General features: G+C 33.8%; 1 protein-coding gene across 1 annotated transcript in view; it reads left to right on the top strand.

Annotated features, from left to right (window-relative positions):
• Positions 1-15,174, top strand: part of ADAM9 (ADAM metallopeptidase domain 9) — a 98,088-nt gene that overhangs the window by 70,828 nt on the left and 12,086 nt on the right. Inside the window, exons 17-18 of the mRNA XM_019748146.2 lie at positions 11,351-11,431; positions 11,679-11,784. Of these exons, the coding sequence (XP_019603705.2) occupies positions 11,351-11,431; positions 11,679-11,784 (187 nt within the window). The remainder of the gene's footprint in view (positions 1-11,350; positions 11,432-11,678; positions 11,785-15,174) is intronic.

Genomic DNA, 15,174 nt, shown 5'->3' with positions numbered 1-15,174 from the left:
AGAGACAAAACAAATAAACAAATAAGCAAACAAAACTCCCCAAATAGGTCATATATAAAAGAATGAGATTGAGAACCAAATTCTGGAAGACAGGGAGTTTCTGAAAGATTCTCAACCTAGAATTCTGTACCCAGCCAAAGTATAAATCAAGTGAGAGGGCACAATAAAAACATTTCAGAGATTCAAAGGCTTAGAAAATTTATCTTTTATTTATGCTTTCTTAGGACATCATCTAACTGTAATGTTCCAGCAAATGAGGAAGTAAACCAAAGAGAAAGAATTTTAATTTAGGACATAGAAGTATGTCAAAGAGAAATTCCAAGATAATAGCTGTGTACCAGGCCAGGAGAATAACCAATTTAGATTGGAGCAACGAGGCCCTGTAAGGAGGTTTCTGGAAAAAAGGAAATTATATAATAGCTTTTTTTTTTTTTGAGGGTTTGAATGTTTATGTGGCAACATCCAATTGTGTAAGAAGAAAGACAAGTGTTAGGTGCAGTAAAAACAAAGGCTATATAAGAAAGAAAATATACTTAGTACTTAGCTTTGAAATCAACAGTGTTTCTTCTTAATTGTTGGCAGGGGATACCTATTCCCCACCTCATTGTTTCCTCCAGGAAGAACTTCCATTAAAATAGCATTCATGGGTTTTTGAGTACCTAAGCCAAATGGCTAAATATGAGGCCCCAAAAATAACAATTTGGCATCCAGCCTTTGTGAGAGCTGTGGGATCCAGCACCATATGTCAGGGGACCTGGAAGGAGTCTTGTCCCCTGTGTGTCAGGTAATAGGCATACAGACCTCAGTCCTGGATGTGGACCCTGCAGTGGCCTTTGCTTGACTCGAGCCCTTCCAGGCCCTGGGAAGCCTGGAAGCCCCTGCAAAACAACATCATAAACAATCACCCACGGATAAGAACTTTTGCAGAAGTCCAGATTTCTAGTGGAGAAATTCCAGCACAATGTTGAAGCAAAAAAAATATTAGTTGAACACAATGCAGAGGGTAAGAGGAACAGTTTGACTCTGCGTGCATCACCCTTCACCCAACATGGCCCAGCTTAGGGCCAGGAGAGATCTTTTCAGCCTGTGATTACTGCCAAGGGCGAAAAGGAGAGCAGCTGAATGAGCACCCAGCTGCCTTAGCTCTGCAGAGCCTATTCTCTCTTAGCCCAAACACAGTACTGACTTGTAATCTGCATGGCTGAGGGGGAAGAAGAGGCTGGGAGAGGGGCGTAGGACCCTTGGAAGATAGTAAAAGGATGCGGATCCTGCTAACTGTATAGCAGACTCCACCAAGAAGCCCGCCCACAAGTGGCTGGGGATGCCTTGCCTTTAGATCCCTCTAAATGGCCCAGGGACACTACCTAGCACTTTGTGTGCCTTACCCAGACACCCCCCAATCCTGTGGCCAGCACCTGTATACCCTCCCAACAGTGGTAGCAAGAATGAGCTTTTGCAGACAGCTAGTGAGCATGCACAGAAAGCCAGCCAGAATCTGCGAGACAGAGAGAAACAACAAACTTGAGCTTTTAGCACCACCCTTGGGAAAGCAAAAGGGAGTTGTCAACACTTGGCTTGGTGTGTTGCAGAATCAAGAAAAGGCAGTAAGCTTAAGAATTCTGCCACAAGAGGGACCCAGAAGTATGGAGCAGGCATATCCAGAGAAGATCTGAGAAAGTCTCAGAATCCCTAGTTGGGCTGAAGGAAGGTAGTACTTCTCTCATGAAAGCAGTTAATAAAGACTGGAGGAGTTGACTCTTGCTTCAGATGTGAAGTCAGCCATCCAAAACTTCAGAAATATGAAAAATCAAGGAAACATGACACCACCAAAGGATCACAATAATCTGTCAGTAACTGACCCCAAAGACAGGTTGATCTGTGATTTACCAATAAAGAACTCAAATAAATAGCTGTTTTAAGGAAGCTCAGTGAGCTACAAGAAAATACAGAAAGACAATTTAACAAGATCAGGAAAAAAAATACATGAACAAATGAGAAGTTTAACAGAGAGAAATCATAAAAAAGAATGAAACAAATTTTGGATCTGAAGAATACAATGAAATGAAAAATAGAACAGAGAGTATCAACATCAGAATGGATGAAGCAGAAGAATCTGTGAGTTGGAGGACAGGGACTTTGAATTTATATATTCAGAGGAAAAGAAAAAAGAATGAAAAAGAGTGAAGAAAGCTGGTGACTTATGGTATAACATTAGAAGAAACAATTTGAGAATTATCAGAGTTCCAGAAAGAGAAGAGGGAGAAAGGGCAGAAAGCTTATTTAAGGAAATAATAGCTGAGAACTTTTAAAAGCTGAGGAGAGAATTGGATATTCAACTTCATAAAGCAAATGGGTCACCAAACAAGCTCAATTTAAAGAGAGCCTCTCTAAGATGCATTATAGTAAATCTGTCAAAAATTAAAGAAAGAGAGAATCTTAAAAGCAGCAAGAGGACAGACATTTGCAACTTACAAGGGAACCCACACAAGTCTGTTAGTGGATTTCTCAGCAGAAATCTTATGGGTTAGGACAGAATGGGATGATATATTATTCAAAGTAATGAAATAAAAAAGTGCCAATGAATAATACTCTATCTGGCAAAGTTGCTCTTCAGAAATGAAGGAGCAGTACATTCCCAGAAAAATAAAATCTCAGGGTATTCATCACCATTAGAGATGCCTTACAAGAAGTACTGACTCCCTTCAGCTTTAAAGACACACACAGGCTCAGAGTGAAGGGACAGAAAAGAAAGTACTCCATGCAAGTAAATACCAAAAGGGAGTACGGGTAGCTGTACTTATATCAGACAAATAGACTTTAAACCAAAAACTTAACAAGTGACAATGAAGGTCATTATATAGTGATAAATGGGTCAATTCATCGAAAGGATTTAACAGTCATAAATATTCATGCATAGAACATTAGAACAACTAAATATAAGATTTAAAGGGAGAAATAAGACAGCAATACAATAATTGTAGGTGACTTCAGTGTCTCACTTTCAACAATGCATAAATCATCAAGACAGAAAATCAATAGGGAAACACTGGACTTGAACTATACTTTAGACAAAATGGGCCTAACAAACATATATAGAACATTCTATCCATCAGCAACAGAATGCACATTCTTCTCACGTGTACATGGAACATTCTCCATGATAGATCATATGATAGTTCACAAAACAAGTTTTAAGAAATTTAAAAATATTGAGATCCTGCCAAGTATGTTTTCTGACTATAATGGTATGAATCTAGAAATCAATAAGAGGAAAGCTTGAAAGTTCACAGATAGGTGGCAGTTAAACAACACACTCCTGAACGAACAATGGGATATCAAAAATATCTTTAAACAAACAAAATGGAAACAAATAAAAAATTATGGGATGCACCAAAAACAGTTCTAAGAGAGAAGCTTATACTGATAAATGTATACAGTAAGAAAAATGAAAGATCTCAAACAACCTAACTTTACACTTCAAGGAAATAGAAAATGAAGAGCAAACTAAGCCCAAAGTTAGTAGAAGGAAGGAAATAACAAAGATCAGGGCAGGTAAATTAAATAGAGACCAGAAAAACAGAAGAAAAGATAGAAGAAACAAGACCTGGATTCTTGAAAATATAAACAAAATTGATAAACCTTTAGTTAGACTAAGAAAAATAGAGAAGATGCAAATAAAATCAGAAATAAAAGAGGAAACATTACAATTGATACCACAGACAATACAAAGATTCGTAAGAGATTATGAAAAATTATATGCTAACAAATTGGATAACCTGGAATAAATGGATACATTTCTAGAAACATACAACCTACCAAGACTAAATCATGATGAAATGGAAAATCTGAACAGACCAATAACATAAAAGGAGATTGACTCAGTAATCAACAATTTCCCAGCAAAGAAAAGCCTAGTACCAAATGGTTGAACTAGTGAATGCTACCAAAGATTTAAAGAATTAATGCCAATTCTTATTAAACTCTTGCAAAAACTCAAAGAGGAGAGAACATTTTCAAACTTGTTTTACAAGGCCAGTGTTACCCTAATACCAAAGCCAGATAAGGGCAGTACAAGAAAAGAAAATTACAGTCCTATATCCCTGATGAATGTAGATACATAAATTCTCAACAAAATATTAGCAAACTGAATTGAAGAGCGCATTAAAAATATCACACACCAGGATCAAGTCTTATTTATCCCTGGAATATAAAGATAATTCAATATAAGCAAATCTATAAATATATACCACATTAATACAAGAAAGATAAAAATTGTATGATTCTCTCAAGATCCAGAAAAGGCATCTGACAAAATATGACATCTGTTCATGATAGAAACCTCTAAACAAAGTGGGTATTTAAGGAATGTACCTCTACAAAATAAAGGCATTATCTGACAAACCCACATCAGCTTACATCATACTCAACAGTGAAAGGTTGAAAGCTTTCTTCTAAGACCAGAAATAATATTAATACAAGAGTGCCCAATCTCACCATTCTTATTCAGCATAGTATTGGAAGTCGTAGCCAGAGCATTCAAGATAGGAAAAAGAAAAGGCATCAAAACTGTAATAGACACTGTCTTTGTTTGCAAATGATGTGATCTTTTATATAGGAAATCCTATACACTCCACTGAAAAACTGTTAGAACTAATCAACGAATTTGGTAAAGCTGCAAGATACAAGATCAAGATTTGGCAATCAGTTACATGTGTATACACTAACAATGAACTATCTGAATAATAAGGAAAACCATGCCATTCACAATAGCATAAAAAAATGAAATACTTATGAATAAATTTAACCAAGGAGGTGCAAGATTGTCCACTGAACACTACATGACTGAGGAAAGAAGTTGAAGAAGACACAAATAGACATACCTCATTTATTGCGCTTTGCTTTATTGCACTTTGCAGATATTGTGGATTTTTTTTTTTTACAAATTAAAGTTTGTGGCAACCCTGAGCTGTGCAAATCTACAGGCACCATTTTTTCAACAAGCTAAGATGATGGTTAGCATTTTTTAGTAATAAAGTACTTTTAAATTAAAGTCTTTACATTTTTTTAGACACAATTCTGTGTTATTACACAATTAATAAACTACAGTATAGTGTAAATATAACTTTTATATACACTGGGAAACCAAAAATTCATGTGACTGCCTTTGTTGTGATATTCACTTTATTTTGGTGGACTGGAATTGAACCTGCATATCTCCAAGGTATGCCTGTAAATGGAAAGATATCCCATGTTTATGGATTGGAAGAATTAATATTATTAACATTTCCACACTACCCAAAGCCATCTGTAGATACAGTGCAATTCCTATCAAAATTCCATTTGCATTTTTTACAGAAATAGAACAAATAATCTTAAAATTTGTATGGGACCACAAGGATGCTAGATAGCTAAAACAATCCTGAGAAAGAAGACCAAAGCTGGAGGCATCACAATTCCCGATTTTAAACTATATTACAAAGCTATAGTAATAAAATGGTATGGTATTGGCAAGAAAACTAGACACATAGACCAACAGATCAGAATTAAAAGTTCAGAAACAAACCTCTGCCTCTTTGGTCAACTAATATTGGCAAGGGAGCCAATACTCAATGGAGAAAGGATTATCTCTTTAATAAGTAGCATTGGCAAAAGTGGATATTCACATGCTATTAAATATTTTATGATATTGGACCCCTATCTTTTACCAGTCGCAAAAATTAACTCACAATGGATTAAAGACTTCAGCATAAGACCTGAAACTGTAAAACTCCTAGAAGAAAGCATAAGGAAAAAGCTCCATGACATTGGTCTTGGCAATGATTTTTTTTGATAAGACATCAAAAACACAAACATCAAAAGCAAACATAATTGAGATTATATCAAACTGAAAAGCCTCTGCACAGTAAAAGGAATAATGAACAAAATGAAAAGGCAACCTATGGAATAGGAGAAAATATTTGCAAATCATATATTTGATAAGAAGTTAATATCCAAAATATGTAAGGCACGCATACAACACAGTAGCAAAAAACCAAACTGATTGAAAAATGGGCAGAGCATCTGAATGACATTTTTCTAAAGAAGACAACGAATGGCCAACAGATACATGAAAAAATGTTCCACATCACTAATCAGGGAAGTGCAAATCAAAACCACAATGAGGTATCACCTAATCCCTATTATATAAGCTATCATAAAAAAGACAAGAGATAACAAGTGTTCATGAGGATGTGGAGAAAATGTAACCTGTGTGGACTATTGGTGGGAATGTAAACTGCAAGAGCCACTGTGGAAAACAGTATGGAGTTTCTTCAGAAAATTGAAAATAGATCTATATGACTCAGCAATTCCACTTCTGGGAATATATACCCAAAGGAATTGAAAACAGAATCTTATGTTGATAGCTGCACTCCATGTGCATTGCAGCATTAGTCACAATAGCCAAAATATGGAAACAATCTTAAGTATCTATCAATACATGAATGGATAAAGAAAATGTTGTATATAGTATATACAAGGGAATATTATTCATGAGAAAGAAGGAAATCTTGCCATTTGAGACAACATGGATGGACCTTGAGGGCATTATATTAAGTCAGATAAGTTAGAGAAGCAAATACTGTATCATCTTACTTACATATGGAATCTAAAAAAAGCGAATTCATAAAAATAGAAAGTAGAATGGTGGTTGCCAGAGGCTGGAGGGTAGGGTGGTGGAAATAAGGAGATATTGGTCAAAGGGTACAAACTTCCAGATATAAGATGAATAAGTTCTAGGGATCTAATATTCAGCATGGTGATTATGTTTAACACTGTTATATACTTGAAAGTACTAAGAGAGTAGATCTCAAATGTTCTCACTACAAAAAAAGAAATGGCAATTATGTGGAATGATGGAGTGTTAACTAAGCCTACCGTGGTAATCATTTCACAAAATACAAGTTTATCACATCAACATGTTGTATACCTTAAACTTACACAATGTCATATGTCAATTATATCTCAATAAAGCTGGAAAAAATAAATAACACTCTCAGCCTCAGCGTGTTCCTTCACTTTGCTCCAAGGGACGCAAAGTGATTGATGCAGTTGATGAGTTTGGGAGAAGACACTGGGCATGAGTGGCTCAGTCCCTTCTGTCTTCTCTTTTCAGATCTGCCTGCCTGCAGAGAGGGTGAATTCTGGTCTGCTCTCTCAACCATGCAGTAAATTTAGCAGGGCAGGCTCTGCTTCTGTGGGGGGAGGCCTGTGGTTGTCCAGAGCAGCCTGTGACTAGGCAGGTAAGTTTGACTTTGGGATGCAGTTTTAGGAAGCCCATTTCGTTGTTTACTTACAGCATGTTAACTGCTTTATTGATGATGATACTTTGATCTCCAGTTGTCAGCCTCTCCTGTCTCCTGTCACCTAGTTCTGAACTTGCTCAGATAATAGTAGCATGTAATGTATTGAGTCGACAGTATCCCAATATTATGGGGTAACTATTAAGTAATGTTTAGGTTGAGAAGATTAAGGAGGGGCATTTGTGTTTGTATTAGAAAATGGAATTCTCATCTATCATAAAGAACGTTAATTGATAATGTCCAAAATAGATAAGTCAAGAAATAGGATACCAATTTAAAATAGGGAGGGAATTACCAGATGGAAATGTGGTTGCCTCTAGACTGCTAGACTGGCAGACTAGATAGAAGTGGGTCATAGATTTATTTCATCATAAGCACTTTTAGCACTATTTGATTTTTAACCATGTGTCTATATTATTTTGTTTTAAAAAATTAAAAATTGAAGGTCAGCTGGTCCTCTGTTCTTTAGAAGTGATTTTGGAAGTGTTCTGTCAGTGTGACAGACTAATACAGCATTGATGTATAGAGACGTTTGTTGACATTCACAGGCTTGGTGAATCTACAGTGGGAAGAATTCATGACAGTAGTGATACACTTTATTGGAATGCTTGATTACTTAAAAATTTACTTGTTACCAAAGTTATGAGATTTTAAGCAAAATATGCCTTTTTCTTTTCCCAAAATATGATATAATACAAGGCAAAAGCATTACTGACTGTGAACATGACTCTTTGCTTTGGAAATTGGGCATGCTTTAGGTTTGATGCTGGGTTTAATATGTTTGGTCATTTCTAGGAATGGAAGAAACATCCATGTTTAATAAGTTGACTCTGTATATTCATTTTTTGATAAATGTTCTGAGTGCATTTGAAGATAACATATTCTCACTTAGAACACATTGTGTTTGATAATTATATATTCAGATCTTTCACTTTCTTATAGCATTGTCTACAGTTTATTTTTTTAGTAGAACTGAACACTCTTCTACATTTAATCTCACCTACTTTTGTGGATATTTCTGTGGGTTAGATTTCTAGTAGATTTTTTAAAATTGAGGGATATATACATTTAAAATTTTATAGACACTGCCAGTTTACCTTTCAATAAGGTGGTAACAATTTACATTCCACTAATTTTGTATGAAGGTGTCTTATTTTCTTCCACACTCTTGCTAACACTGTATGTTATTAATCTCTTTAATTTTTGACATCCTGATTAAGTGAAAAGAAGCCTCATTATTTTAGTTTGTATTTCTCTTCTTGTACATCTTTTTATATCTTTATTAGCTCTATATATTTTTTTTTCTGTTAAGTCCACTTTCATATTTTCCATTTTTTTGTTGGGATGTCATTTTGTTATTTTTAAGGGTTACTCATATATAAAGAATATTAACTGTCAGTTATGTCTGTTGTAAATATTTTTTACAGTTTGTCATTTGTTTTTGCCATAAAGAAATTGAAAAAAATCATTCAATTTTGTCTTTTTTGTCTTGGTTTGTCTTGTTTTTGTATTTTCATTTTGTATTTTTATAATTTGATTGGGCTTCGGCTTTTATTGGCACAGTGTAGTTTATTAACATTTCATCCTATTTCTATGATCTTATTTAATGCTGTTGTTAAACGATTTTTTAAAAAATGTTTCCTAGTTTGTCTTCCTCTCACTGGATTGCACAAATTGTATGTTTGTGGTGTGTGTGTGTGTGTGTGTGTGTGTGTGTGTGAGTTCAATTTGGCAGTTACATATATCTTTTTCTTTCCGTTGTACTACTTGTTTTTCTATAGCAAGAAAAACACATTAATATATTTCCCTCACCAATATTAATAATAATAGTGTCTACTGATTTGTCCCATGTAAGATGTATCACTATGACTTTCAAACCCTCACAGACCTTTTCTTTTGTTGGAAAAATACTGACTTTAAACTCCAGGTTAGTACTAACAATTATAGATATAAAGCCTTTTAACTTTGCATTTTATTATGTTTTCTTACTATGCCAACAACATTTATGCACAAGGATAGCAAATGCTTGGTATGTGTTCCTATACTGACACACTGATGGAACCAAACACCAAACATTTTGTGTAGCCGTAAAATAGGATAGCTTGGATCCTGTCCTTTCCGGCCTCTCTAAAGGCTGGACTCTGGCTGTCTGAGCTGGCTGACAGTTTGGTACTACTTCAGACCTATATTCTTTATATATTTACTCAACACCTAGTGTGAAAGACTTGTAAAGGGAGAACTCTTCAGCTTCTTTGTTTTGTCCCAGGTAGTTCATCTTTGGCTCCAAACTTATGTCCTGAAATCAGTAAATGAGAAATTTTGTATCTTCATCTGCCCTACTTCATGTGCGGTGGTTGTTGGTGGTGGGGAGTGGAGAGTGTTGGAGAAGATGGTTTTACTTTACCATTCCAGCAGTTTATCAGTTTTTTTTTCCAGTTTGGTTTTACCCATTCTACAAAGTAAAACACTGCCAGTCAGAACACCCTTTTCCACTGAGAGCTTGGAATTTTTCTGTCCCTAAAGTAAAACCTGCCAGATAGTAACACATTTCATCTTATTTCTGTGATCTTCTTTAATGTTTCCAGTGTTCACTAAATCAGTTATGAAAAAAGATGTCTTCTTTTAGCTGAATATGGCAGCTATTGGAGACTATTTCTTCAAAAGATGTATGGATGTATGAAAAAAGTATTTTGAAATCCTTATCCAGGAGAAATGAGTGTATGGAGGACAGGAGAGGAGTGAGTGACTTATTACTGTGGAATCTTCTTTAGTTTAAAAAGTTTTAATCATGTGAATATATTTCTTATTTAAAAACTAATTGAAATTATTGGAGGAAACATAATTTGGGGATCCTTTGACTCTTCAATTCTTTTGAAATGTATGTAATTTTTAGAACAGTTGTAGTGCTATCAATTGATATTTCATTATTCTCTAATTGCTCTTTATTTCATTAGAGCATTTAAACATTCTGATTTTGTGTAGTTGGTTACCTAATATTTTAGAATAGCACTCAATAATCTTCATAAAAAGTTTAATCTTTTTTTCTAACATCACAAAAGAGCAGTTTTTTTTTAAAAAATAAAGATCAATTTTCCAGAAAACTGAAAAAATTCTGGTAAGTTTTTAGTTGATTCCTTTAGTTCTTTAGTTTAATATTTTTTTTCAGATAATGATACTTTTTATAGGTTTTTCACTATTTAGGACTCATTTCTGTTTTGTATCTCATTGTATGAACTAGAATTTCTGAAAGTATATAAGACAATTTATTTTTAGTAGTGCTTTTAATAGAAATCCTTGTATTGTTTCATAATTAATCATGATACTTTTTTTAAAATTAAAGTTTATTGGGGTGACAATTGTTAGTAAAGTTATATAGATTTCAGGTGTACCATTCTGCAATACATCTATATATCACATTGTGTGCTCACCACTCAGAGTCAGTTCTTTTTCCATCACCATATATTTGATCCCCTAATCATGATACTGAAAGGTAGGTTTTGTCTTATCAACAGAATGTCCTTGTTTTCTTATTTTTGAAAGAATTTTAAAAATTAAAATGTGTTTCAGGTTCTATTGAATGCTATTTTGATGTTTTAATAATAATTTATGCGAGATATTATAGTAATACATTTCCCATCATTGAGCCTTTCTTGGTATTAGCTGAGTCTGGCTTCTTTTGATTTGAAAAAAATCCATTTGTGAATATTTTACTTAGGTTTTTCGCACCTGTATTTGTATGAAAGGGTAGATTATAATTCCATCATTGGTCTTGGCTTTTGTGTCATCTTTGTCCTTTTTAATCATTAGTTCTATGTCAATTAATTAATTTCACTTATTTTTCTACCTTTGCAAATATACAATATGGTAATTAACTATTCCTTAAAAGTTTGAAAGTGTTTATCAATGAAATAATCGATACCCAGATCTTTTTTTCTGGCTAGTTTATTAATATGTCCTTTTTTTTTTTTTTTAACTCAATTACTTCATTTTTTTTTTTTTCCCCCCTTCAGATCTGTAGAAACTTCCAATGTGTAAATGCTTCTATTCTGAATTATGACTGTGATATTCAGAAAAAGTGTCATGGACATGGGGTAGGTAATATTTTCTTTTGGTTTGTTCATGGAAGAAGTGCTAAATAATACGGATTTCTAGTTAGGGTTAAGTGAGTTTCCAAGATTTTTACATATTGGGGGAATTTAGATACGGGATACATTTTTTATTCTTAAAAAGAGTGTCTATGGATTTCCATGTATTTAATCCTCTTGGTTTCCATTCTAGAGTACATAATTTAGAGCAACATTCACAATTAACAAAAGTGGTATTTTGATTGTTTTGAAGGTATGTAATAGCAATAAGAATTGTCACTGTGAAAATGGCTGGGCTCCCCCAAATTGTGAGACTAAAGGATACGGAGGAAGTGTGGACAGTGGACCGACATACAATGGCAAGTAATATAGAAGTAAATGAGTGTGCTCTCCCAGTGGCCTCTGTCAAAAATTGGGCATCCTTTTACCTTTCCCACACTTCTCACATCAGTTATATATACACATTAAATTATGTTGGTTCTGCCTCCTAAATTCTTCAAAAATGTTTTCTTTTTTTTCATTACCATCACTTGCCTTCAGTTTCTTGCATGTACTTACAAAGTGGCGTCTTACCTAGGCTCCTTTCCATCTTGCTTCTTATAATCTATGTTCTATACTACATTACAGTTTTAGTGTTTTTCTTCAAGAATTCAGTTTTGATTATGCCAGTGTCCTACTTTAAATTCAGTGCTTCTGCATTGCTGTTAGAATGAAGTCCAAAAATCCTTAACATGGCTTAAACGCCCTGTATGATTTGTCCCTAGCTTAACTTTTCCAACATCATTTCACTATGCTTAAATCACTGTAACTTCTTATTAGTATTTCCTCTAATAGGCTTCTCTCTCTTTTACCTCTGGACTTTCATACTATATTATATTCATGTTGTTGGACCTCAGCTAGTTGCTACCCAGATTTCATATAACTTAGTTCCTCTTGAAGTTTTCCCTGTGTAAATCTGAATTAATAATGCCCTTTCTATTCTCCAATTACTGTAAATACTATTACATATTATCGTAATTACTTAACTACTTATTTTTATTCTCTGATAAGACTATGAATGAGCTCGTTCACCAATATCTTCCTACTGAGAAGATATACTTTCTTTCTCTTGGTTAAATACTAGGGGGTATAGCTGGTTCATAGAGTAGGTTTTTTGTTGTTGTTTTTAAATTTTATTGGGGGATATTGGGGAACAGTGTTTCTCCAGGGCCCATCAGCTCCAAGTCGTTGTCCTTCAATCTGGTTGTGGAGGGCGCCGCTCACTGGCCCATGTGGAAATCCAACCAGATACCTAGTTGTTCAGAGCTCCCGCTCTCATCAATGAGCCATCCGGCTTCCTCTAGAGTAGGTTTTATGTTTAGCATTTTAAGAAACTGCCAAACTGTTTCCTAAAGTGGCTGTACCATTTTACATTTCCTCCAGCTGTATATGAGGGTTCCAATTTCTCCACATTTCTTCAGCGACAATGAGATAGATACAATTTTTACATTAACAACTTTTGAGTTAATATATAAAATATATTTTAAAACATTAAAAACAACAACAACAAATTTTCCACATATTGTCCAACACTTGGTATGATCAGTCTTTTTTAATTTTAGCCATTCTAGTAGGTGTGTAGTGGTATTGCATTATGGTTTTAATTTGTATTTCTCTAATTACTAGTGATGCTGAGCATCTTTTTGTGTGCTTATTTGTCATCCACCTATCTTCTTTGGTGATGTGTCTGTTAGAATTGTTTGCCTAATTTTTAGTTAAGCTGTTTGTCTTCTTGAGTTTTGTTTCTGAGAGTCATTTATTCTGGATATAAGTCCTTTGTGAAATATGTGCTTAGTAAATATTTTCTCCGTGTCTGCTTACTTTGAGTTTCATTTGTTCCTCTTTTTCTAGTTTCTTAGGATAAAAGATCACGTCATTGATTGGAGACCTTTTTTTCTTTTCTAATTGTAGTGCCATCAAGTTTCCTTTAAGAACTGCCTTTTTTTTTGCAACCTACAAATTTTGATATGTTGTGTTTTCATTTTCATTCAGCTCAAAATAACTTCTAATACTTTTTATTTCTTTGACTCATGAATTTGGACATACGTTACTTTGTTTTATAGTATCTGAGGGATTTTATAGGTATTTTAGTGTTTTTGATATCTCATTTATGCCACTGTATTCAGAGAACATATTTTGTATGACTTGAATCGTTTTATATTTTTTGAATCTTGTTTTATGGCCCAGGAGGTGGTTTATCTTAGTAATAAGTTCTGTATACACTTGAAAATAATTTGTATTCTGCTATGATTGGGTGGAGTGTTTTATAAATAATTAGTTTATATTAGTTGACAGATGTTCGGGTCTTCTATATCTTTACTGATTTATGCATACTTGTTTTGCCAATTATTGAGAGAGAAACATATTGAAATCTCTGGCTGTAACTGCTAATTTGCCTATTTTTTCTTGTATGTCTGTTAATTTTTGCTTTATGTATTGTGAAGCTCTGTTATTAGATGCATAAGCATTTAGGATTGTTCTGTCTTCTCGATAAATTGACTCCTTTATTATTATGAACTAGCTGTTTTTATACCTGGTAATGCTCTCTACTCTGCAATTAGATATTAATATAATTACTCCAGATTTCTTTTTGTTAGTCAGCATGGGAAAGCCTTTCTCATCCTTCTGCTTTTAATCTATTTATGTCTTTAAATTTAAAGCAGGTTTCTTGTAGGCAGCATATAGTTGGGTCCTGCTGGTTTATCCATCCAGTCTGCCAATCTCGGTTTTTTTAATTGTGTAGTTTTGATTATACTTAATTTGATTATTGATATGTTTGAGTCTAAATCTACCATATTAATAATTTTCAATCACAGTTTTCCTTCATGGGATATTGTACCACTCCAGTATGCTTTCATTTCTCTCTCTCTGCCTTTTGTGCTGTTGTTGACATACTTCTACATATGTTAGAGACTTTAAATACATTGCTATTATTTTTGCTTTAAATAGTTGATTATCTTTGAAAGAGATTTAAATAATACAAAAAGTCTTCATATTTAGTATAGTTAGTATTTCTGGTGCTTTTCATTTTTGCATGTGTGTAAAGTCAGATTTCCATTGGGTATCATTTAATTTCTGCTTGTAGTAGTACTTCTTTTCACATTTTTTATAATGCGGGTCTACCAGTGACAAATACTTTTAGCTTTTGTATATCTGGAAAAGTCTTTATTTTACCTTGATTAATAACTGGGTAAAGAATTCTAGGGTGAAATTTTTATTCCCCTTTTATTTCTTCAAAGATTTTCCTATATTGTCCAATGGCTTACACTGTTTTTCCTGAGAAATCTGCCATCATCTTTTTTTTTTTTTTTTTTTTTTTGTCTTCTGTTTGTAATGTGTGTTTTTACTCTCTGGTTGTTTGTAAGATTTTTCTCTTCATAGTTGATTTTTAGTATTTGATTACAATATGCCTTGGGATTTGTTGAACTTTTTCAGTTTGTGTTTTTATAATTTTCTTCAAATTTGGGGAAATTTTGACCATTATTCAAAATTTTTTTGTCTTCCTCTTTCCTCTTCTTCAGGACTTCAGTTACATGTATATTTGAAAATTTGGAATTCTTTCACGTCTCCTTAATTTGCCTTGATTTTTGTTGTTGTTGTTGTTTATTTTCTCTGTTCAATTTTGAATGATTTCTGTTGTTATTCATCAAGTTCATTCTTCTTCTGTGTTATCTGATCTACCATTAACTTTTGGTGTATGTTTCATCTTA

This window comes from Rhinolophus sinicus, linkage group LG04, assembly GCF_036562045.2.
Source record: "Rhinolophus sinicus isolate RSC01 linkage group LG04, ASM3656204v1, whole genome shotgun sequence".
Classification (NCBI taxonomy): domain Eukaryota; kingdom Metazoa; phylum Chordata; class Mammalia; order Chiroptera; family Rhinolophidae; genus Rhinolophus; species Rhinolophus sinicus.
Note: the sequence above shows the minus strand (reverse complement) of the source record. Positions and strands in the feature narration are given on the sequence as shown.